This window comes from Bison bison, unplaced genomic scaffold (genome assembly GCF_000754665.1).
Source record: "Bison bison bison isolate TAMUID 2011002044 unplaced genomic scaffold, Bison_UMD1.0 scf7180017864100, whole genome shotgun sequence".
NCBI classification, from domain to species: Eukaryota; Metazoa; Chordata; class Mammalia; order Artiodactyla; family Bovidae; genus Bison; species Bison bison.
This window is the reverse complement of record NW_011494672.1, coordinates 482,258-507,583: the sequence shown is the minus strand read 5'-3', so window position 1 is coordinate 507,583 and position 25,326 is coordinate 482,258. Positions and strand designations below refer to the sequence as shown.

At 34.8% G+C, this 25,326-nt stretch overlaps 1 protein-coding gene across 2 annotated transcripts in view; it reads right to left on the bottom strand.

The window, feature by feature from the left end:
* Positions 1-25,326, bottom strand: part of STRN (striatin, calmodulin binding protein) — a 111,322-nt gene that overhangs the window by 26,992 nt on the left and 59,004 nt on the right. Inside the window, exons 5-12 of one of the 2 annotated variants that reach the window (XM_010838612.1) lie at positions 23,367-23,534; positions 21,221-21,356; positions 16,693-16,828; positions 13,247-13,357; positions 11,036-11,122; positions 10,440-10,583; positions 6,304-6,440; positions 431-606 (exon numbers count right to left, since the gene is read on the bottom strand). In XM_010838612.1, coding sequence (XP_010836914.1) covers positions 431-606; positions 6,304-6,440; positions 10,440-10,583; positions 11,036-11,122; positions 13,247-13,357; positions 16,693-16,828; positions 21,221-21,356; positions 23,367-23,534 — 1,095 coding nt within the window. The remainder of the gene's footprint in view (positions 1-430; positions 607-6,303; positions 6,441-10,439; positions 10,584-11,035; positions 11,123-13,246; positions 13,358-16,692; positions 16,829-21,220; positions 21,357-23,366; positions 23,535-25,326) is intronic. The other variant, XM_010838613.1, reaches the window with a different exon arrangement.

Genomic DNA, 25,326 nt, shown 5'->3' with positions numbered 1-25,326 from the left:
AGTCCAAACCTAGTAAACAGTGGGGAAGGATTGGAGTTGGGATTTGACGATTTTAAACATGACTACATTGGAGAAGGAAATGGCAACCCACTCCAGTGTTTTTGCCTAGAGAATCCCAGGGACAGCAGAGCCTGGTGGGCTGCTGTCTGTGGGGTCGCACAGAGTGGGACACGACTGAAGTGACTGAGCAGCATCAGCATGCTGCTTACAACAACAGAAACCTCTACAGACAGAGGGTTCCTGAAATGTAACATTATTTAAAATACCAAATAAAGATTATAATCAGCATTCACAAACCATTTCTCCCTAAGGGTCAGTTTTAGAAGAAATTATTTGGGGAATTTAACAGCAAATAATAAAGTAAGGCTTTCTCTGCTGAAAAAAATATTAATTAAATTATTCAAATACAGTTGAAGTAGAATATTCTCACTTTTTGGCTGGGGCTGTTTTCTGCAAATTCCACATTTTTAATGTGTGATCCTCTGATGCTGTTATCAAAACAGGCTCAGTGGGATGGAAAGCGAGGGCTCTAATGCCATCAAAGTGACTTCTTAATGTAAACTTGGGGTTCCATGTCTTCCTCAATGCATCTTTATTGTTTGCTATCTATTAAAGAAACAAAAGATACCAATATACTTAGTTCAGAATGGGGGGGGAACTGTATTTCAGCATTAATTCTTACTGTTTCATCATTAAACTATCATTATTTTGCAACTTTCAAAATAATATAATTTTTAAGCAGATAACCAAATCAATAGGCAAAATTAGCAATATGTCAACAATGGTTTTCTTTGAAGAAATATGAATGCTATAATAAGAAAATACATAACATAATTCAGTACAGAAGAAGGATCAAATAACTTAGTAACAAAAAACAAAATTTCACTAGGATGCTTTTTAAAAAGACAAGTGATTTAAACCTGAATTATAGAATAGAAAGCAATTTTGGGTAAGAGTTGAAAAACTAAATTATCTTTAAACATGTTAACATTACAGAATATGATGATACTTTCAAAATTTTCAATGGTTTCAGACAAGAGCTAAATTTTCTTCAAATTGGTAATGAAGTTTATACACTGGCAACAAAATGTTAAAATTGGAAGAGACAATCAAATATTACAAACATAATTATATATTTATTATGTTCCTTTTCTCCACAAAGGGCTTCCCTGGTAGCTCAGATGGTAAAGAATCTGCCTGCAACACAGGAGACCTGGGTTCGATCTCTGGGTTGGGAAGATTCCCTGGAGAAGGGAACAGCAACCTACTCCAGTACTCTTGCCTGAAAAATCCCCATGGACAGAGGAGCCTGGTAGATTATGGTCCACAGGGTCACAAAGAGTCGGACTCGACTGAGTGACTTTCACTTTCTCCACAGAATCTCAATCTCAATAACTGAAAAAATATTGCATTGTTTTTTCATTCCAACTAATAGAAAAGCTAAAGAGGATAGTGTTTGACTTTACACAAGCACCATGGATGAACTTCATACTCCAAGGCTAACAATCATGGTAGATGTAAGCAAGTATTTGTAATATACTAGAGAAATGTTTGGAGAAGGCAATGGCACCCCACTCCAGTACTCTTGCTTGGAAAATCCCATGGATGGAGGAGCCTGGTAGGCTGTAGTCCATGGGGTTGCTAGGAGTCGGACACGACTGAGCGACTTCACGTTCACTTTTCACTTTCATGCATTGGAGAAGGAAATGGCAACCCACTCCAGTATTCTTGCCTGGAGAATCCCAGGGACTGGGGAGCCTGGTGGGCTGCTGTCTATGGGGTCGCACAGAGTTGGACATAACTGAAGCGACTTAGCAGCAGCAGCAGCAGAGAAATGTTACCATACTCACAGTTACAAAAATTATCAATGAAACAACAACTGGTATTCTAAGCAGCATTCATTATTTTCTACATTATTCAAAAGACTTAAAAAGCATTAACTCACTTAATCCTCACAACTCTATGATGTAGGAATTAACACTATCCCCACTTTATAGACTATCCATTTTAGGGAAAGAGAAGTTAAGTGACTTGCCATCTAGTAAATGGAGGAGTCAGGATTCAAAATCAAGCAATCTGGTTTCAGAGGCTATACTATTAAACTGTAATTTAGAACCCAGAAATTTAAAAATCTGCAGAGAAATTTGGACAGGACACGTCACAACCGGGGCAATGCATGCGTGCTAAGTTGCTCCAGTCATGTCTGATTATTTGCGACCCAATGAACCATACCCCATTAGGTTCTCTGTCCATGGGGTTCTCCAGGCAAGAATACTGGAGTGGGTTGCCATGCCCTCCTCCAGGGGATCTTCTGGACCAGGGATCAAACCCGAGTCTCTTTTGTCTCCTGCATTGGCAGGCAGGTTCTTTACCATTAGTGCCACCTGGGAAGCAGTAAGTGAAGAGGAACTACTCTAAGAGTGGGGCTGATTATTTCGGGGGTAAGCAGGGCTGGCAGGAAGGTTAAGACGACAAGGGCAAATGAGCTGACCTCTGTTATTCTTATTAAAGAGCTAAAAGGTTTTCATGTGGAAGAGTACTTAAATTCCTTTGATTATCTTGATGTGGTAGGCAGCCACTAAGTTCCCAATCAGCCCCACCTATTTTTACCTTTCGGTAGTCCCCTTCCCTGGTGGCTCCGATGGTAAAGAATCTCCCTGGAATGTGGGAGATGCAGGTTCATCCCCTGGAGAAGGAAATGGCTACCCACTCCAGTATACTTGCCTGGAGTATCCCATGGACAGAGAAGCCTGGCAGGCTACAGTCCATGGGGCATAAAGAGTTGGACACAACTGAGCAACTAACACTTTCACACTTCTACGTTATAGGATGCTCTGTGATCAACAGCATACAGCAGAAGTTGGAACAAATTACTTCCAAAATTAGGTTATAAAACCTTTCATCCTGAGTGTTTCTGCTATCTTTTCAGGTGCACTCACATTGGGAAAAGCCAGCTGCTCTGTTGAGGAGCCTACAGAGAGGTCCATGTGGTGAGGAACTGGTCCCCAGACAACAGTCAGCAAGAAACCAAGGCCTTCAAACAACTACATGAGTGAGCCTGGAAGCAGATTTTCCCCCAAGTCAAGTCTAGGTAAGACTGCAGCCCTTGTCAATGTCTTGATTACAACTATACAAACAGCCAGAGTCACGTAATTAAGCTGTCCCCAGACTGCTGACCCATTGAAGCTGTGAGACATAAATGTTTGTTCTTTTAAGCTGTTAAATGTGGTACAAGTTGTTATGCAGCAATAGATTTCTAATATGCTTAATAAAATCAGGAACTACATTTAGAAACTGAGAAAGACTAAGTTTTCTAACAATTAAGAGTTATGAAAATAGGATGAGCTTTCTCCAGAGAGAGGACTGAATTCCTTTATGTATTAGACAAACTCTTTGTAGGAACAAAAGCATCTAATGGGAATTTCTGCTTCTGGTCATGATGGACTAGATCATTAGGACCAACTGTGTACTGAGGACAAGTAGAATAGCAAAGCTAAGAATAAAAAGTCTAGAACTAACAAAATGGTGGGAAAAAACCTAGGATCCAGGTGAAGACAGAGGCCTACAGAAGTGAGCCTGATATCTGGAACTGTTTTCCCCAGCGAGTGTTTACTGATTTCAAAAGAGATGGGTGAGAGGTTGAGCTGTGTTTCTGATGACTTTGCAATGCCGAGAGATATAGATTGATGTCCAGGGCCTGCCAAGAAAGTAGGGCTTAGTAGACTACCTGGCTTTAGGTTTTGATTTCAGAAGGCTGTATCCTACACATAAGAGTGAACTAGAAGAACAAAAGCCTTTAAAAGATTGTAGATGAGCTTCAGACCATCTCAAAAACTAAAAATGAAGCATGTGATCCAGATTTCTAGTGGCTGCGACATCTGAGAGAAGAAAACGAAAATATACTCTTTGTGGAAAGATGTAAACTTAGGCCTGAAATTATTTCTAGAGACAATTTTTCAAATATAGCTATTTGGACATAGTACAGAATAGCCATACCCATACGAGATACAACAGCATAAATGAAAACAAACAGAAGTAACACATAATTAGTAACAGAACTACTGCTGAGTCTCTGATTCAAAGTTTAAAGTAATCATGCTTACTATGTTCAAGAAGATAAAAGACTGAAAATTCTGGAAGAAATCTGTAAATAATTTTTAAAAAGTAACCCTAGAAGAAAAGATATAAGATTTCATTAGATGAGTTTAATTACAGATCACATATAACTGAAGAGAGAATTAGCGAACTGGAAGATGAGTCATTAAAAAAATCTAGACTGAAGTACAGAAAAACAAAAGATGGAAAACACAGAAGAAAGAGAATCAGAAACAGAGAATATAGAAAGAGGATCTAACAATATAAAACAGTTCTAGAAGAAGAAAAGAGGGAGGGAGAGAGGTATAAAAGCAGTATCTAAAGAGAATGGCTGAGAACATTATAGAACTCAAGGAAACATATTAATTAAATTTTAAAAAACCACGAAATCTTTTATGACAATCAAGGCATAGAGAAATATCAGGCACAGGAAAAACTGTCCACTACTGAATAACCAAAAACAGAAATGACAGTTGATTTTAAGAGAAAACAACAAAAAAATGAAATATATTTAAAGCACTAAAAAAAGTGTGACAAAAACCAATACAATTTTTGTAAATATCCTTCAATTAAAAATAAATAAAGGAAACAAACAGCACTTAAAAATTTTTTGCAAAGTGAAATTTGAAATCAGAGATAATAGCCTAGTCAGGCAAAAAAAGAGACAAGTAAAGACAATTCAAGAAAATTAAAAACTAAGAGAGTTAGACACCAATAGATCTTCATTAAACAGATATACTGTATTCTTAGAGTAAAAGAAAAATGAACCCAGATGGGCAGTCAAATATGCAGGGGAGAATGGAAAAAGACAAGACAGTTAATGTAAAACAGATAATTCTGACTACTGAGTATACAAAACAGAAGCTGGTAGAAGATTAATGTACACAGAAATAAAATATATAACAGGAATGACATGTACATTGGGTGGGAGTTTTTTAAATAAAGTGTTCTAAAGATCCTTGTATATAAAATTTTGATAAGAATATGTGTAGTAATCTGTAATGTACAAAGTAATGAAAGAGTGCATAAGCTTCAAATAATGGAGAGGGGTGAATGATAAAAAATAAGCAATCCCAATTTAGGCAAAAATAGAAAAACACAGAATAGGCGGCACAAAAAATGGCAGGATTAAGTACAAATATTATTAATTATTTTAAAAAGAAACAGACTAAATGCTTCCTAATTTTACAAGGTTGTCAAAGGTTAAAAAATAAAAGCCAGCTAAATGGTGTTTTTAAAAGACATAAATTATAAGGATATAAAAACACTTAAAACAGAGTTTTGTTTTGTTTTGTTTTCCAAAATCTGTATCGGAGAATGGAGTGCAAGGAGCCTGTTTAGGTTAAGTTATTGTGGTAGATCCAGATGAAGAAAAATGGACCAGGAGGGGAAGAAAAAAGATGTACTATATGGATTTCAGTTGTTGGCGGTAGAACCCGAAAGACTTACTAAAGGGCTTAGCATAGAGGGGAGAGTTTTGATCTAAGGGAAGAGGAGTGAGTGGTGAGGCTCCTCTTTGGAATACTTCCAAGGTTCCACTTAGGGATCCATACTACATCCTCTACGTGGCTGCAGCTGCACTGTATTCCCCAGCGAAGACAATGAAGTATAAAACTGAAAGGATTTTAATGAAGAGATAAGGTAGGCTGTAAATACTTTATGAAATAAGCAACTGTTTTTCTGATACTTGATGACAATGAACAATTATAAAAGAACTGTGTTTGAGATTAACTAAATGGATGTGTGCATAAAGGTATAAAGATTCCAGTTTTGGTCCAAATCACTGATAGGTCAACCTTAGCATCTGCAAAGTATCTTGCATACACCTTGTCTAACAACAGCTAAAACTAGTTTCTCAGTTGTTGTCTTATTCACAATGTATTAAATAAGCAAGACAAATGTTGCCATTAGGCAGACATGGTACCTCAAAACATAAGACACACCCAATCTTGGTGATAGAAAAAGGAATTCTTTCCCTTATCTAAAACCAATGAATAAGCTCTACTGACTTACAGATTTAGGTAAAACCTATAATTTTAATCTGCATGATGTGAAAAGTATTGTTATGCTCATATTTTCAAAGTTTGTGATTAAAACTGAAATTCCACACTTGTGAAGAAGTCTCACAATTGTCATCTTTTTCTATAAAATGAACTTTCTATTTTTTAAAAAATAAATTAAAACAACAAAAATAAAACTGCTACTCACATCATAAGTTAATGAATCTGCTTCGTTGGCCACTGTAAGGCCTGCCAATTCTCCCAGTCCCAGTTCACTTTCAAGTGCTTCATCTGCTCCCATGATGAATGACTTCCCAGAAGAAGGAGGAAACGTCAGTGCTTCCACTGAAGGGGGAAGACAAAAGAAACATTAAAAAAAACACTTCTAAGTAGTCAACAATTAATTTCATAAGGGCATATCTACATTTGATTATTTATAAATGCTTTCAAACACAGTAAAATTCAGTACACAGAAAATCCTGAAGAAGTGCTTGCTCTTTTCCATATTTTAACCATTTAAAGGTATCATCTAATTAGAAAAGTACAACATGAAACAAACCCTTTTTCACTATAGAAAAAAATTTATAAATGTATAAAAGTAGATTTTTCTCATTTGATATTTCATGCTAATTACCCAAGTGATTTCTATCAATTATTAAAATATGTACAGTAAGTGATTTAATCTTTTTAATTAATTTAATTGAAGGATAATTACTTTACAATATTGTGATGATTTTTGCCATACATCGACATGAATCAGCCATGGGTAAACATGTGTCTCCCCATCCTGAACCCCCCTCCCAACTCCCTCCCCACCCCATCCCTCTGGGTTGTCCCAGAGCACTGGCTTTGGGTGCTCTGCTTCATGTGTTGAACTTGCACTGGTCATCTATTTTACATATGGTAATGTACATTAAAACACGTATAGTGATTTTGAACATTGCTGGCTGCATTCAAAATAAAATTGGTTAATTCTATAACTTAAATAAGAGAAATCGCAAATGAAAATGGGTCATAATTGTATTAGTAAAAAACTCGTATATAAGGCAAAGCTAATTTGTGTTGTCAGAACTCAAGACTACCGCTGGAGAAGAGGGAAGGGGCAGTGTTTGAAGGCAGCACCATCAGGACTTCTAGGCCCTGGTGACATTCTGCTTCCTGACCTAGGCAGTGGTGACACGACTGGTTTTGCTTAGAGATAACTCACTGAGCTCATCCCTATGACTTAGCAGTTTACTGTAGATTTATTATATTTCATTTAAAAATACTCATTTCAAAGAAGTTTTTTATTAAAGTGTCTACTGGAACACTTATAAATGCCAATCATTCTGACAAGCCATCAGAGATCATTCTTCAAGTAGTTTTCTCAAGGTAGTGACTTTATTGATGACAAACATTTATGAGTTGACTAGATGAATTTAGTAGTTTAACTTTGGCTGCTGAAGAAGTTAAAGAATCGGACACAACTGAGCGACTGAACTGAACTTTTTTTTTTTAAGAAACAAGTCAACTGTACTAATCAATGTATGCAGAGAATTGATTTATGAGATGTTTTTCAGTTTCACATTCAATAATATAATTTTAGATTCAATCATAAATATTGAAGAAATGAAAAGAACAGCTATGAACTTTTAAAAATACTAGTGGCAGGAACTCTACTCAAAATCGTTACAAGAACAAAATAGAGTATAAATTGATAAGACATTTTCAAACCACCACACAATAAAGCTGCAATAATAAAAATGGGTTTTACACAAACATACCACATGTCTTATAAGGGGTCTGAACAACTCTAAACATTTACTAATAAAGAGCAGGAATTGTTTCATTTAGAACAGCAATTTTCATGCCAAAATTTCAACCAAATGATTCACATGAGACTAGGAGGTTAGAGCTTCAGCCAGGTGTTCTTTTGTTTTCACGCCTAATATTGCCAGAAAACTCAGTTCAGATATGAAGTGAAAATGGTTCCTCCCCACGTCCCCCAAAAAACTAAGATTTGTGATTTGGTCACTCACACTGCATGGGCTAATTTAACTAACTGTTCTAGGAATGGCCAAGTAAAATCTGAAAACAAAGAAAGGCAACCAAGCACTGCTTCCACACATACCAGTGGCTAAACCAGCAGACCTAAGGGCCAAAGAGAGAACTCCAATGGGCAAACCATGAACTGACTGCCCTCTAAGAGTCCTTAGAACTTTCGATTAGAGGTCACATTTCTATAAGTAACTAAATATTACAGGCTCTAATCAGCTTTTACAAATAATTTAAATATGCCTCAAGTGCAGCACTCACTGCCTTCTGAATAATTATAATAAAAATATAGCAATAAACTTACATAGCACATACAAGCTATGGAAACTTCTTCTGAAACTGGACTGGAGACTGGAAAGCATCAGTCACAGGCAATTAAATCTACAACATATTTCTTAAATGCCTTTTCTACTTGTGAAAATTCTGTACTGTGGAAGCAGACGTAGGACCAATACTACAGATCATAAGTTAGACATTCAACACTTCTGTTCTAAAGGTTCTTAATTTTTTTTTAATTAGGGGCATTTTCTGTGGTTTATACATTCTTTTCTGCATATATGTCATTTAGAACATATTCTGCCTCTATTATTATAAGTGGATTACATGGCAGAAACCAACATAACACTGTAAACCAATTATCTTTCAATTAAGAAAAAAGAATTCTATAAGATGAAATTTCTGATAAAATTCTTTTGAGATTATTAGAATAAGAGGAAAAACTAACTTTCCTTCTTATCCAGACCTGATCTTAGAATAAAGGAAGTTGATTAAAATTCTCACATCTATAGTATCAGCTGAATGAATCTCCTAGTGAGTTACAAACATACCTGTTGAGGCCCCATGATTCACATCTTAATTTAAAAGATACGTACCTACGTCAAATAAATTGTTCATCTAGAATGTAAAGGTATCATATGTGGTTCTTCATTATTTAATGTATGGAAAACGAATTCCCAGTATACTATAATTAATACTAATAAATTAGCTGTGCAATGATCAAACAATTTATTGAAAAAGTATTCCAAACACAAAAATCTATCCATCAAGGGTCTGTCAATTTACATTTCTCTAAAAAATAACCAAATTTAAAACCAAGAAAGAATAATAATACATGTTTCCTCTGTGACTTTGGTGGTTTTATTCAATAAATAATAATTTGAAGAGACATATCCACTGCAAATAATTATAATATTTAAATTCAAGGCAATTTTCAAAAATAAATTTCAAAATATATTCATTAATCATGAAGATTAATTTTATGTCACTCATGACTTTCAGCTAATGTAAATATATATTTTATAATCAATTTCCACATATAAGCATTTTATAATTTATAAATAGGAATATCAGAACTTCTATCTAAGAGATGGAAAACTGCATTTATATAACACAAGATTATACTATAAAAAACTGGGAATAATCTAAATATCCAAAAGGGGAATGGTTAGGTATCAAGTCTAAAATAGAATATTTAATTTAAAATTTTAAATCTTAAAATTATAATCATGAATTTATGATTTTATATATATAAATACAACTGAATTCTTCTACATGGTGACTATAACTGTAAAAAGTATATGCACATAGACAAGGACTGAGAGAGAACAAGGAAATGTGACTAGACTTTCAGGTGCCTTTTTTCTCTTTTTGTCAATGATAAATTGCTTAAACAACGGAGAAGGTGATGGCACCCCACTCCAGTACTCCTGCCTAGAAAATCTCATGAACGGAGGAGCCTGGTAGGCTGCAGTCCATGGGGTCACAAAGAGTCGGACGCGACTGAGCGACTTCACTTTCACTTTCCACTTTCATGCACTGGAGAAGGAAATGGCAACCCACTCCAGTGTTCTTCCCTGGAGAATCCCAGGGACGCCAGAGCTGCCGTCTCTGGGGTCGCACAGAGTCGGACACGACTGAAACGACTTAGCAGCAGCAGCAGCATGAAAACATTTATGTGAGTCTCAAAGTAAACATTTACTAACTATGTATATACTCAGTTTTCTCATTGTTGGGATGGTATTAGAACTACATGTACGCACATCAACTACATGGCTTCTGTGAAGCTGCAGGGGGATGTTCTAAACTACAATTTAGACTTGGTTTTAAGTTTATGCATCCTTTTTCAAGTCTTACAAGACTATAGCTATAATCAAACCCCCTTGAATATAAGAAAGCCTACAATGTGGAGTACTACATACATAGTTTAAACATGTGTAGAGTAAAACTCTTCTCTTAGAGAGCTCTCTACTAACTGAATTTAGTAAGTACATCCAAGTGCTTTTTGTGCTCTAGTGTGTCACAAGTACTTGCCTTCATCTGCCCTATTTATTTCATGTTCAGGAAGCCTGGAGCTGCTGGGTCTGGAGGGTGAACCCACAGATGGCTGCAAGGAGGGAAGTTCATCAACATCTCTCAAATTAGCAAGCATATCTTGTAGTTTTGACCTGTTGGGCCCTAGCCCCGAAAAGGGAGGGAGAGAACAAAAAAGAGAAAACAGAATTATCCAACTGCATCAAAATGGTGCCATAAACCTTATTTATATCTGCCAATATTCACCTTTAAAACTACCATACTGTATTATATTAAAGAGTAATTTATTTTCTAAGTTTTTAAGACTTTTAAAAAGGTATACTACTCTTGAAAAATTATGTTTTACATATATTTTTTAAATTAAGCTAATGGAATAATGTCATTATTTGCATGAAAAAATGTTCCTGTGCAATTTGGATCATTAAAAATATTCTAGAATCCTTATATGCAACTCTAAACACAGATACCACAGACTGTGAAGCTACTGAGTACTAAACAATCACATTCTTTTGTGTTTAAATTAAGCTGCATTCATTGCTTTACATCCTGAAAATATGGTACCCAAGGTTAAGTCTCACACCCTACCAATTACTTACCTGTACTTTGATGCTTCATTCTCCCACATCCCTGTTTTGACTGTTTTATATAGGATAGAGGCTGAAACAGATCTTCGGTTGTTTTTCCTGTTATAAGTTTAATTAAGAATGGGAAAATCTTACCCATAGTCCATTATGGCTTTTTCCTATTTTTAAGCAATTTTAACTATTGCCTAGAAATATATTCTAAGATAGTGTGATTAGAGAACACAATTTGACTGAAAATATTTCTACTAGCCCATATTATAAAGACACAACCTCTTCCAATGAGAAACAGCTCAATTTAAAAAGATACCTATTATGCTTTATAAATTAATGCTTCATATGTCAATTCAAAGCTTTCCTTCAGTTCTGTTTTCATTTTACGTCTTTCAGTTCTGTTTTTATCATGTCTCCTCTTGCTCCCAGACTATCATTTTATCAAGATAACCTAAACTGATGATGATAAAATGTCCTGAACTCTTCAGTCCTTCTCTCTTCATGAAAAACATTAGCCTTTCTCCTCCTAAAGAATCATTTTTTCTCACCATACTAAAAAGCTATGTACCATATGCCTGAAACAGTGATCACAATCTTCAGGCTCAGGAAATCCACTAGCTTCTGTTAGCAGGAATACTATTTCGGTCAAATGGTGCAGCTTGAGACCTCAAATGCTAAACTCCAACTACAGCGAAGCCTTGATATTTGATAAGAACCAAATAATAAATAATAGATGAATTCTACATAAGTTCTTGATACCCTTTCAATTAAAAGGTCTTTTACATTTTAAGACATTTATTATTGTAGCATAATGACAAATATATTAACTTTAAGTCAATCTGATAAATAAAACATTCTCCTTGTTTCTTGCATCTGACAAATATTCCTTAAAATTTCAGCTTAAATGATTTTATCATGGCTATGAAAAGTCATAACAAACCATGTCTCACTATTGCTTATTAAAATTAAATTGTATCAGTATTTTTAATAAAAAGTAGAAAATGTTCTTATGTTTTAATATTAACCTTTCTCATTGTGCTTAATTAATACTGAGAAGGCATTAAATGACGTTCTCTCTGTTACATAATAGTTGGTACAATGCTAATATCAATAAAGGCCACTGATTTTCTATCCATTAAAGTGAAATACTTGCAAGTTCTAAGATATTTTAAATAAAGATTTAAATACTTATGAGTAACTACTAGGTTATAAATGAATGACTAATTTTTGATAATCCTTAGCATCACTACAAAAAAGAGAAAAAGAAAAAGCATATCCCTCCAGTCTTTTGCAATTTTAAATACACGCCTCACTCAAGTTGGATTTTAATCCCACTGTACACTAATATCCCAAAGGATGAAATTCCTATTGCCGTACAAGGGAGACCCATGTCCATAGTGTCAATGAGAGTGGTAACACAAGGAGGTAATTTAACCTTGCTCTCCTAAAAAGGTGGTTAAGATGGTTTTCAGGGATGTGTGAAAGCTTTTGTATTTCTATTTTATATACCTAACTAGATCTACTGTTAAACCTTACTAATAACTTGAATAAGATAATATATATATATGATGCACAGCGCTAGAAATTTCATTTTCGTTTCCATTTTTGATGTGGAACACATTTTGTTGGGAAAAGAAAAAATCTAATTGGTAATATTATAAATGACATTGGCCAAAATTTTAAATTAGAAAAATAAGCACTTTAAAAAAGCTGTGTCTGACTCTGTGACCTGTATAACACATAGTGATGAGAGCAAATGAACCATGTGTTATGAACAGCCAGGATATTGAGGGGTAGAAATTAACCTTCTTTCTGTGACCAAGACCTAAAATTGTAAGCAATTATTTTGGTGGCTTGCCAGAAGGTCACACTAGATGAGATTTAAATTATCAATAGTAAAAAATCATTACTGTAATTAAGCACATATAATTTGAAAAATCAAATTATTGCTATGTTTGAAAACACAGTCCCATACACTCATGATGCTCTAGATTTATTATTGGGATACATTATGGTTGCATAATTATATTCACAGCTTTTTTCTTTTTCAAAGTTCATGACCAAATATCTAACCATTTAATTTCCACCCCTAAAGAGCAAGTGAAAAGGAAAGAGGTCAGGAGAAGGAAAAAAAAAAGAGTAAGTAAGTTTTAGGAAAACATTGGAAAAAAAAATTGGGGGATATGAAAGAGGTAAGATTTATGATTGACAGATACAATGTTTTCCACTTACTCTTCACCCCCTTTTTCCCCTTTCTCTCCTTTTTGTATTGTTCCTTGAGTTTGGTAATTACTCCCTGGTCCACATTCCAAGCTTCAGGCATGAGACACTGGTCTTCCTTTTCTAAACAGAGTGAAACAAATGAAACAGCCTTTTTCAATAAGATATTGAACATTCAAAGTCAATTCACTGTTATGTCCATGAATGACATAACAACCATCTTCTTCATAGTATTACCAATTTTAAAGTTATTATTTATTCATTAGATACATGTCACAAGAAATATAATATCCAAGAAACAGTGGTCAATTCTATTTCCTTGGTAATAATATTAAATTTCCCTTGAAACACACATAGGGGGGAAAAAAAAAAAAACTGCAACATTTGAGTGACTTTTAGTAAATTAAGCCTCAAAAGTCCACAATCAAGAAACCCTCATTTTCAGACTGTGATTAGGATTGACTCACAAAAAAAATTTCTTACTAATTTATGTAATGAAAGAAGATTATTAAGCGTTTGTACAAAATAGTCTTCAATGATCTTTTCAAAAACTATATTTCTGGCATGTGTTTATCAGCAAAAGACCACTTTTATTTTATAGGCTTTATAAATAGCACCTTGCAAACTTATTAATCAATCTGGCATTCAACACTTAAAATGATTTAAGTGACCCGTTAATTTATAAATATTTAAAGCTGGAAACTGAGCTTCTAAGAAAAAAGAAATGCCACCATTAATTTTCACTATTTCAGGAGTAGAAAATTTAAAAAGCAAATATGTTACGTATTTTATACTTACTATAAAATGAATTACTATATACATATAACATTATGTAAGTGTTAGCTCAGAACTCTCACCTGAACTCAAAGACATATATCCACTTGCTTACTCTGCATTTCCATTAGAAAACTAATCAAAACCAAACACACAAAACCAAACTCCCAATCTTTCTCATCCAATCTCTTCCATCTACAGGGTTCCCCAACTTATTTGAAGGCCCTATCAATAACCTCAGATATGAAGATGACACCACCCTTATGGCAGAAAGTGAAGAAGAACTAAAGAGCCTCTTAATGAAAGTGAAAGAGGAGAGTGAAAAATCTGGCTTAAAGCTCAACATTCAGAAAACTAAGATCGTAGCATCTGGTCCCATCACTTCATGGGAAATAGATGGTGGAAACAGTGACTGATTTATTTTGGGGGGGCTCCAAAATCACTGCAGATGGTGATTGCAGCCACAAAATTAAAAGACACTTACTCCTTGGAAGGAAAGTTATGACCAACCTAAACAGAATATTAAAAAGCAGAGACATTGCTTTGTCAACAAAGGTCCATCTAGTCAAGGCTATGGTTTTTCCAGTAGTGATGTATGGATGTGAGAGTTGGACTATAAAGAACGCTGAGCACTGAAGAATTGATGCTTTTGAACTGTGGTGTTGGAGAAGACTCTTGAGAGTCCCTTGGACTGCAAGGAGATCCAACCAGTCCATTGTAAAGGAAATCAGTCCTGGGTGTTCTCTGCAAGGATTGATGCTGAAGCTGAAACTCCAATACTTTGGCCACCTAATGCAAAGAGCTGACTCATTCGAAAAGACCCTAATGTTGGGAAAGATTGAAGGCGGGAGGAGAAGGGGATGACAGAGGATGAGATAGTTAGATGGCATCACCAACTCAATGGACATGAGTTTGGGTAAACGCTGGGAGCTGGTGATGGACAGGGAGGCCTGGCGTGCTGCAGTTCATGGGGTCGCAGTGAGTCGGACACAACTGAGCGACTGAACTGAACTGAGCTATACTTTCATTTGATCAGACCAAAAACCTCCCTTTTTTTCCAAACCCCACAACAACTATTTCAGGAAATATTGTTTCTCTACCTTTAAAACACATCCAGAATCTGATGACTCCTCAGCATATCCACCCTTCTCTGACCTCTGTTTCTTGCTAGAATTACAAGTGTTTTCCCTTATGTACTTCATGTCTACTGCCAACACTAATCACCCTGGGTAGTCTATTCTCAACACACAGCCAAAGTGATGCTTTCAAACAAAAGTTGGATCATGTCCCTCACCCTTCTGGCTCAACAGTCCCATGGTTCTCCATCTCACCAGTGGTCTACACATCTCCACTTGATTCGGTCACTTCTTACTACATTCCCCTCATTATCATTCTGCTCCAGCCACCCTAGCTTCCTTGAATTCCTCAAACATACCTGGATTACAATTATCTTAGGGCATATGTTCTAGTTTTCTTCTTCTTGAACACTCTTTCCCTGGATACCATGTGGCTAACTCTCTCATCCATGCTGTCTCTCATTCAAATGTTACCCTCTCAATGCACCTTCCATGATCACTCTATCTTATATTGTAACCAATCCACTTCACCCTACCCTGTCCCCAGCACTCTCCATCCTACTTACTCTGTTCTACTTTTTTTATTTCCCGTTGCATTTATCACATTCTGACTTACATGATAAACATCATTTATCATGTTTATCTCTTACTGCCTACATCCTCTTAGTAGAATGTAGGCCCACAGGGGTAGGGATCTTCATCTAAAAGACTTGGCACAAAGAAGGCACATAATCAGTATTTGCTGAATGACTGAAATAAGCCAAAATGAACCAGAATAATCAGAAATCTATTTTTAACAAGTTTCAGTCCACAGTTTAAAAAACAGATCACTGGGTCTCTGAACTTAAAAACTCAACATTTTTATTCTACTATCATTAATAGAAAGTCTCCTTTTTTCAGAAAAATCTAACAATCAGAAATTTAGATTTTCATCAATTACATCTTAATAATAAATTAAACTGAGTTAGATTTTAGATCCTAGAATGCCTTCAGCTTTTTAAAGTAAAAATTTAGCTATATCACCCTCTTAACACCATACTGATAACAACAGTAACATAAGATTATAGGAGAACTGTGGTAAACCAGAAGATGCCAGAGATGAGATTTCTAAGTCCTTTACAAGGACTTCCCTGGCAGGCCAGTGTTAAGACTTTGTACTTCTACTACAAGGAACACAGGTTTGATACCTGGCCAGGGAACTAAGATCCCACATGCCATGTGGCAAGGCCAAAAAAAACTAAGAAAGAAAAGAAAAAATAATGAGATCTTCTACAATGTTCTCATACTCAATTTCCACAAAATCTAGATTTGCAAGTTCTACTGTTTAGGCAGAAACATTCTATAAATTCAAATTATTTTCATACTCTACCACTTATGTTAAAAAAAAAAAAAAAAGATGAGGAAGGTAAATAGCTGTACAACCTTCTTTAAACAAACACACATCCTGGAAAAAAGGTCATGATAGTAAAAAGTCCATAGAATGTCCAAGATTTCAGTATTTCAAGTGTTCAAGATTTCAAGCGTTCTTCAAGATGCTGCTTTCCTAGTAAAATATTAGTTTTGTTCATTTATATAACATCTCTTGTTGGATACAGCATTCCTCCTTACCCCAGTCTGTTCCATCGCCTGCACTTCTGGAGTCATTGTCTCCTTCTTCTGATGTAACCAAGAAGTCAAACTCCTTTAGAGCTTCTTTTGTATCTCGATCTTCACTGCTATCGGGCAATACTTTCTTCCTAACAATCTAATGATAAAAAGCATGCTCAATTAAAATATTGGAATATATTATGGAATTAATTTAAATAAAGAAGATAATATCCCTTTACCCCTGAATGAGAAAACCCAATCATTATTTTCTTCAGAAAATACATCTTTGCTGTGTCAAACCTATACAATTCAGTAGAAAACACAGATATCATTTTAAGATTTTATATATATTAAACATTTTAAAGCAGTAATTTAAACTTTGTTCAATGATGGCTTCTTTTAAATAAACAAATGGAATCACATATTGAAAACATTGGAATATAACACATGAATTTATATTATAGCAGATGAAAAATGTCCTTGACATACTGTATTATGAGAACCACAATCAAATCTTACATTTCTGGAATGCAATCTGTACAATGTGCAGATATTCTAATCTAACCAAAGAAAGAAACACTTCATAAAACACTGCAAGAATTTTTCAGAATATAACCATGATAAATTTTAAGTCTAGTACATTATTCCCTCACAAAATGTAAAATCACAAAAACCACAAACTCAGAAATGCATGCTACAACATTGAGAAGGTATTCCGTTGGAGGGAGTTGGGGAGGGAGAACTCTTCCCATTATTATTTCCACCGTCCCAAGCTTCCACCAATTTCTCTAATAACTGTCTATATATTCAAATTTTTCTTAAAATATTGATCTTTCAGAGATATACATAACTTAGATTTAATAACAAATCTAACAAGGACCATTATGTCTCATTTTTATACATTTAGAAATATCTCTGGAATCATAAGGTGAAAGTTAATCATGAGAAAGGAGAAGGAGACAGAAAGGAGGAAAATTATCCAGACTGTAATGCAAAGAATAATCAAACTTCAATATAGGACAAAGAGCCAGAAAGGACAATGAACCTATGTGTCTTTTCTAACAAAATGCACTATTAATAGCCTGAACACAACCATCAGCTATTAAGAGCTTTGTGCTTCTGTTATTTTCTTAGTTGAATCTATTTAACTATTTTTAATTAAGGGAATAAAGTGACATTTAAAAAACCTGTTTGTTCTACTAAACATTTTAATAGGATACTTTTCAGCCATTCTCTCTCTATATATATAGCACTGCAATCAATCTTTTAAGTCCTGCTTACACATTGCTACATAGTTAGATTTTTTAAGTCTTTTGGCATAGAGTTATTAAACTGCAGCTGTGAAAATTAATGCATCATAAAAATGATCAAAACTAATACAAAACTATTATAAAGAAACTAATTATTTATTTAGAAATATTTTTCTAAAAGAGAACTAGAAGAATCTTTGGGTCCAGCATTTAAATAGAATTAAATATGTTTACATTAGCTGTGCCTTCATGGCTTGGTCACAGAATTCCCATAATCGGCACTAACTGGAAGTCTGGATATTTATGAAATTGATTATTTAAAAAGAAATCAGTTTACAGTTAGGAATTTCTATTAAGACCATACTTGATAGGAATAATAAACAGTTTATAGATTTTTTAATATTTAACTAACATAATGACTAACAAAACTTAAAGCATTATAGTTATTATTTAACCACTGAGCTACAAGTAAAGTACTTTGACAGAAAAATAGTATCTCAGTCCAATCATCCCATAGAAATCACAACTCAGCATAAAATTTCCAAATGATTAGGACAGAGAAAAGTTATTATACAAGTTTTGGCATTTTATTTTACTACAGTCAGTTTAAACACACGTGATTACTACTTGTTTGAATAATAAAAAGAGGGAGTAACTTCTTCAAGTTCAAATAACATCCATGGCAGGGCTGTATTAGCAAGCACAACACTACCGAATAGTGGCCCGGGGATTAATCTGGAAATAGTAAGTTGAGAGTCTCTGATGGAAGCAGAGGATTCAAACAGAAAAGAGAAGTTACACTTAGAGAGAAAGAACTTTATAGTTAAACCTATCGTTTTCAAAAGTAGTGTCTCATTTATTCCTCACAAAATTCTCTGGGGATAAGATGGGTACTTGTTATAAGCCCAATTTTACAAACTAAAAAACTAAGCCTGAAGGATTAAAAAGCACAGATAATTAGTGACAGAACTGAGACTTTAGCTCCAGGCCTAGAGTCTAGGTCCAGTCTGCTTTATTTATCCTTCCTTCCTTTCCTCCTCCCTCTTCTTAAATAAACGTGAAGGAGGAAATGTGAACGCTCTCCTAAAAGCAAAGCATGCCTTCATCTCCTACTTTAAATAAAGCAGGAGGAGGAAGAAGAAGAAAGAGAAGGAGAAGAGGGAAAGAGAGAGAAGAGAGGAGAGAGGTTAAAAACGGGGAGAGAGACTGGCATGAAAACAGAAATATAGACCAACAGAAGAAGACAGAAAGCCCAGAAATAAACCCATGCACCTATGGGTACCTTATTTTTGACAAAGGAGGCAAGAATATACAATGGGATAAAGACAGCCCCTTCAATAAATGGTGCTGGGAAAACTGGACAGTTACATGTAAAAGAATGAAAATAGAACATTCCTAACACTATACACAAAGACTCGAATGGATTAAAGACCTAAATGTAAGATCAGAAACTACAAAACTCTTAGAGGAAAACACAGGGAGAACACTCAATGACATAAATCAAAGCAAGATCCTGCATGACCCACCTCCTAGAGTAACGGAAATAAAAACAAAAGTAAATAAGTGGGACTTGATTAAATTTAAAGCTTTTTCACAGCAAAGGAAACTATAAGCAAGGTGAAAAGACAACCCTCAGAGTGGGAGAAAATAACAGCAAATGAAACAACTGACCAAAGATTAATTTCCAAAATATACAAGCAGCTCATACAACTCAATGCCAGAAAAACAAACAACCCAATCAAAAAGCGGGAAAAAGACGTAAACACACACTTCTCCAAAAAAGACATAGAGATGGCTCACAAACACATGAAAAGATGCTCAACATCGCTCATTATTAGAGAAATGCAAATCAAAACTACAATGAGATATCACCTCACTCTGGTCAGAGTGGCCATGATCAAAAAGTCTACAAACAATAAATGCTGGAGAGGATGTGGAGAAAAAGGGAACACTCTTGCACTGTTGATGGGAATGTAAATCAATATAGCCACTATGGAAGACGATATGGAGATTCCTTAAAAAGCTAGGAATAAAATCACTATATGACCCAGAAATCCCACTCCTAGACCTATACCCTGAGGAAACCAAAATTGAAAAAGACACATGTATTCCATTGTTCATTGCAGCACTACTTACAATAGCTAGAACGTGGAAGCAACCTAGATGTGCATCAACAGATGAATGGATAAAGAAGCTGCGGTACATATACACAATGGAATATCACTCAGCTATAAAAGGAACACATTTAAGTCAGTTCTAATGAGGTGAATGAACCTAGAACCTATTATACACAGTGAAGTGAGTCAGAAAGAGGAAGATGAATACCATATTCTAACACATGTATATGGAATCTAGAAAAATGGTACTGAAGAATTTATTTACAGGTAACAATGGAGAAACAGACAGAGTCTAGACTCATGGACATAGGGAGAGAGGGGGAGAGGGTGAGATGTATGGAAAGAGTAACATGGAAACTTACATTACCATATGTAAAATAGATAGCCAAAAGGAATTTGCTGTATGGCTCAGGAAACTCAAACAGGGGCTCTGTATCAACCTAGAGTGGTGGCATGGGGAGGGAGATGGGAGGGAGGTTCAGGAGGGAGGGGATATATGTATACCTACGGCTGATTCATGTTGAGGTTTGACAGAAGACAGAAAAAATTCTGTAAAGCAATTATCCTTCAATTAAATAAATTTTTTTTAAAAAGGGGGAGGAGAGATGTTAAAAAGAAGGGGACAGAATAAAGAAGGGACGAGAAGGGAGAAGCAAAATTTAGATGTACATCTTATTCCAGGACTCTACCATGGGAAAGTCAATAAACTTACAAAAATCTGAACAAAACCACAGAAGAACCCTAAACATGTTTGGAGAAATCTAATGGGAGAGGTCTGAAAATGTGGAGTCCTTGCCTACCAAAGCAACCCTGACACGACAAACAAAAACTGCGCCGTTTAGAGCTGACGCCAGTCACCATCAGGCACCATAACGGGTCTGTCAGTTCTATTGTCTTATAGCACCAAGAACAATGCATTGTTATGACACACATTTACCATATTCACAAACCCTATAAAAATGTTGAAATCTTCAATGAATTAACAAAAAGCTAAAGAATGAGGGCCTTGAGGAGAAAACTGCTATACTAAAAATGTTCTTGAAGTCAAAACAAAAACTTTCAGATTAAATTTCCCCAAATTTAAGGAAAAATAAAAGTTAAAGGTTTAAGTTGAAGGATATGGATTTTTAAAGTATGTATAATAGCCCCTAAAAATATTTATATCTGAGTTATTCAACTCACCGTTGAAGTATCAATGATGCTTTTCTCTCTTCCATCAATGTCATCATCTTCATCTTCATCACTGAAATCTGCAGCTGCACTTTCAAGGAATTTAAAATTCTCCAGCACGGAGGCAGAATCTGTTAACTCGGATTTTCTGGTTTAAAACATATACATCTTGCTCAGTTAATTTTTTAAACTTAGTGTAAGAATTAATCCATGACTAATTCTGTTTATATTATCTGAATATATTATATATTCTGACTTCTGTTTATATTGAATTATAACCACCCCCCCACCAAAATCACACTAGGATCTGCACTGATTCTTATCTATTACACTTCCATGGATTTTAACTGGAAAAGCAATATAGGAAGAAACTGGTTACTCTTTTAAAAGTACTTTTCAATCATAACTACTACTTATGGCAATCTAATACAAAGAACTCCTCCTTCTGATTTAGTATTATTTTGATTCTTAAGCCAAACAATGCACTTCTTTTTGAAATATTTTTATTATCTCTGCCTCTGTTTTTCTCTATCCTTTTTTCTTTCTTCAACTCTTCCTCTTCCATAACTAAGAAAATAACCAGTAAATACAGAATTTTCTCTGATGCAATCTCATATTTCTAAACAGCTAAAAAGTTGAAAAAAGCAAATGTGTATATGAAGCTTACTAAAAACAGTATTTTAGTTAAACTAATATACTATTACAAAACGATCCTGTTGATGAATAAACCCTTAATCTTTGGAAATGATTAACTTTTCAAATATGTGAGATTTTAATTTAGCTCTCTCTAAAGAAATTCATCAATTTCCTAACGACCAGAATAGAATGACTGCTCTCCAGTTCATTAGGAAATGTTTTAGATAACAAGACATTTTCCTGAAAAGCATTTAGCCATAACTATGAACAAAATTCTCAAAACAGACAAATCTTAAATTTCAAATCTGCTGACAGCTATGTTTTTGTTCTTTTCTAACCTACTCTCCATCCCTACAGAAGTAAGATTCAGGATAATACCTTTATCAGTTTCAAAAGACTAGAGTGGACTTTCTTAAGCATCTTTATAATAATTTAAACTAATTCAATAGGTGAAAATATAACCAGGATTAATGCCCACACTATCTATGTCTACAAAGAGAAACAATCTACATCTTACATTTATGAAAACAAGTTATGTAATCTTAACTATTAATGAGCACATTTAAGAATGCTCCAATGACATTTGTTTACAAGACATATGTTTAAACCTTTACCTAAACCCCATAATTTTTAGTTTATGTCCCAAATAACAGAAACTATGTTCTTACTAGAAAATGTACAGAGCTCAACTAAAACCATTCTTCCAGCCTAAACATGAGTTAAAATAAAGTAACATATTTAAATTTCAAACACTTTGACTTTTTAATTTAAGAATTATGCCAATTTTTTTTTCAATAAAGAAGAATCTCCTTATTAAACTGTTCGCCTTCATTTTAAGCAGAATTCAATATAATTGTATGGTATATGGGCTTTCCTGGTGGCTCAGACAGTAAAGAATCTGCCTGCAATGCAGAAGACCTGGGTTTAATCCCTGGGTTGAGAAGATCCTGACCCAAAAATCAAAATGAAATGTTCCTGCTACTGAATTTTTCACTTATTCTATCAAGTAGAATATATATATATATATATATATATATACACACACACATATATACACACACACTTGAAATAGATAATTTTCTAAAATGAAGAGGAGTTACAGCATTATTAGATAAATGAAAATGGCTAAGAAAAGGTTTACATCAAAAGAATTAAGTATTATATGATTTCTGGGTCACCAAGAATGAAAGTTCACTCTTACAGACTTGAAGTGAATTTCCAAATAAGATCATTTATGAAGTTATAATAGTAAGAGATGACTGAGCTTCAATGTATTAAAATTTATATTAAATACATAAATTTCAAGCAAATAAAAATACCTTAAATAAAAATATTCTTAAAAGTCATAAATGATAACTCTAATCCCTGTGTATAAAAATTTAAACTTTTTATTAAACTTTATCATTAAATTACTTGTGCAGCAGTACCTAGAAGTGCAAGTATCACACGTGTCACCAATAAGCCAAAAATATTAATAAGAACTAAAACTACAGCCAAGCCACTTTCCAGACAAAATACTTACCCAATCATTGCTGTCTCTTTAACTTCGGCTTCTGTGCCATTTATAACTGAGTCCTGATTTTTGTCATCTTCCCTGTCAGTGACATCACTTGAAAAGCCCAACAAAGCTCGCACTCGTTTGGATTTCACATCTAGAATAGTATCTGTGTAACCCACCTCCTGTAGATACCTGTGTGTGAAGAGGATCTTTACAATTCAGACATACTGGAATCAGTACTCTACTACTGGATATCTAAATAAAAACATTTCTTTAAATTTACTGTCTGCATAAGACTGGACAGCACAGTACTATGCTAGTAGGACTCGCTAATAAATAATCTTCCAGCTGCAGATGGAGCTGTCTCTTGCAGTACCAGCCTCTATGGTCACTGAGAAAAACCAAAGAACTATACAATACACCATTCATTTATCTTAAGAAGAAACTATTCCTTAATATATCTAATAGCACATTCTTTCTTCTAGGCAGGGCTGGAGTAGGCTCACTCTCAGAGGCTACTGAATTACTATTTTATAATAGTAATGAGAATAACCAGTAGTGTTTTTACACTTTTGATGTTACAGCATCACTGGATCAACTGAGATCTAGAGAGAATGTTTCTAGCATATATAGCTTCCTACATGACATACAAAACCACGGGATATTCCAAACAAGTCACTTCTACAGAAGGGAAGCTCTTATCCTGAGACAACTCTGCAATAAAAATAAACCACAGTTCAGTTGTAGGATGTGGGAAGAGTGGGTGTACAGGTGTGTGTGCGCTGCAGAAAGGAGCAGCACAGAAAAGAAAGAAAAGGTTTTCTATGGAGAGTTAAACATGGGTTCAAAGACCATTTCTTCCACTTTTTTCTTGTGTAGCATTAATTCTTCTGAACTTTAGCTTTCTTTCTCTTAAAAAAAAAAAGAGTGCAGTGCCTGGCATACAAAAGGTGCTCAGTATCTATTAACAACAAAAGATGACGAAAAACGATCAAAAGTGGCAGTGGTAGGAACACAAAAAAGGCAAATGTTATTAATAAAGTCATTAATAAGTGTAACAGACAATATCAGACATTAGATTATATGTAAATATCAAGTCTATGAAATGAAAGATAAAACAAAGATCAAAAAGATAAGCAGTCTAAGATCTGGTATTAAGAGTTATTATTGCTCAAAGAGATATCTCACAAAAAGACATGTAACCAAAGTGGAGTAAGTTATCCTATCAAGTCAAGGTATTCATTTTCAATCCTATCCAATATCTATAGAAAGGTTTTGATTAAAATTAGTAATCAGTTGATTCTTATAAACAAATACAAAAGAATTATGTTTTCTATTTTTAACAAGTAATATTTGATACATAACTCACTTTAGGAACAAAATCACATTACAAATACTGTTTCAAAAACTCTCATTCCATAAATAAACTGGTTTACTAAATAGCTACTTTCTCATTCATTAATATTTCAGTTCAGTTCAGTTCAGCTGCTCAGTTGTGTCTGACTTTGCGACCCCATGAACTGCAGCACACCAGGCCTCCCTGTCCATCACCAACTCCCAGAGTTCACTTAAACTCGTGTCCATCGAGTCAGTGATGCCATCCAGCCATCTCATCCTCTGTCATCCCCTTCTCCTCCTGCCCCCAATCCCCCCCAGCATCAGGGTCTTTTCCAATGAGTCAACTCTTCGCATGAGGTGGCCAAAGTACTGGAGTTTCAGCTTTAGCACCATTCCTTCCAAAGAACAACCAGGACTGATCTCCTTTAGAATGGACTGGTTGGATCTCCTTGCAGTCCAAGGGACTCCCAAGAGTCTTCTCCAACACCACAGTTCAAAAGCATCAATTCTTCGGCGCTTAGCTTTCTTCACAGTCCAACCCTCACATCCATACAAGACTACTGGAAAAACCATAGCCTTGACTAGACGGACCTTTGTTGACAAAGTAATGTCTCTGCTTTTGAATATGCTATCTAGGTTGGTCATA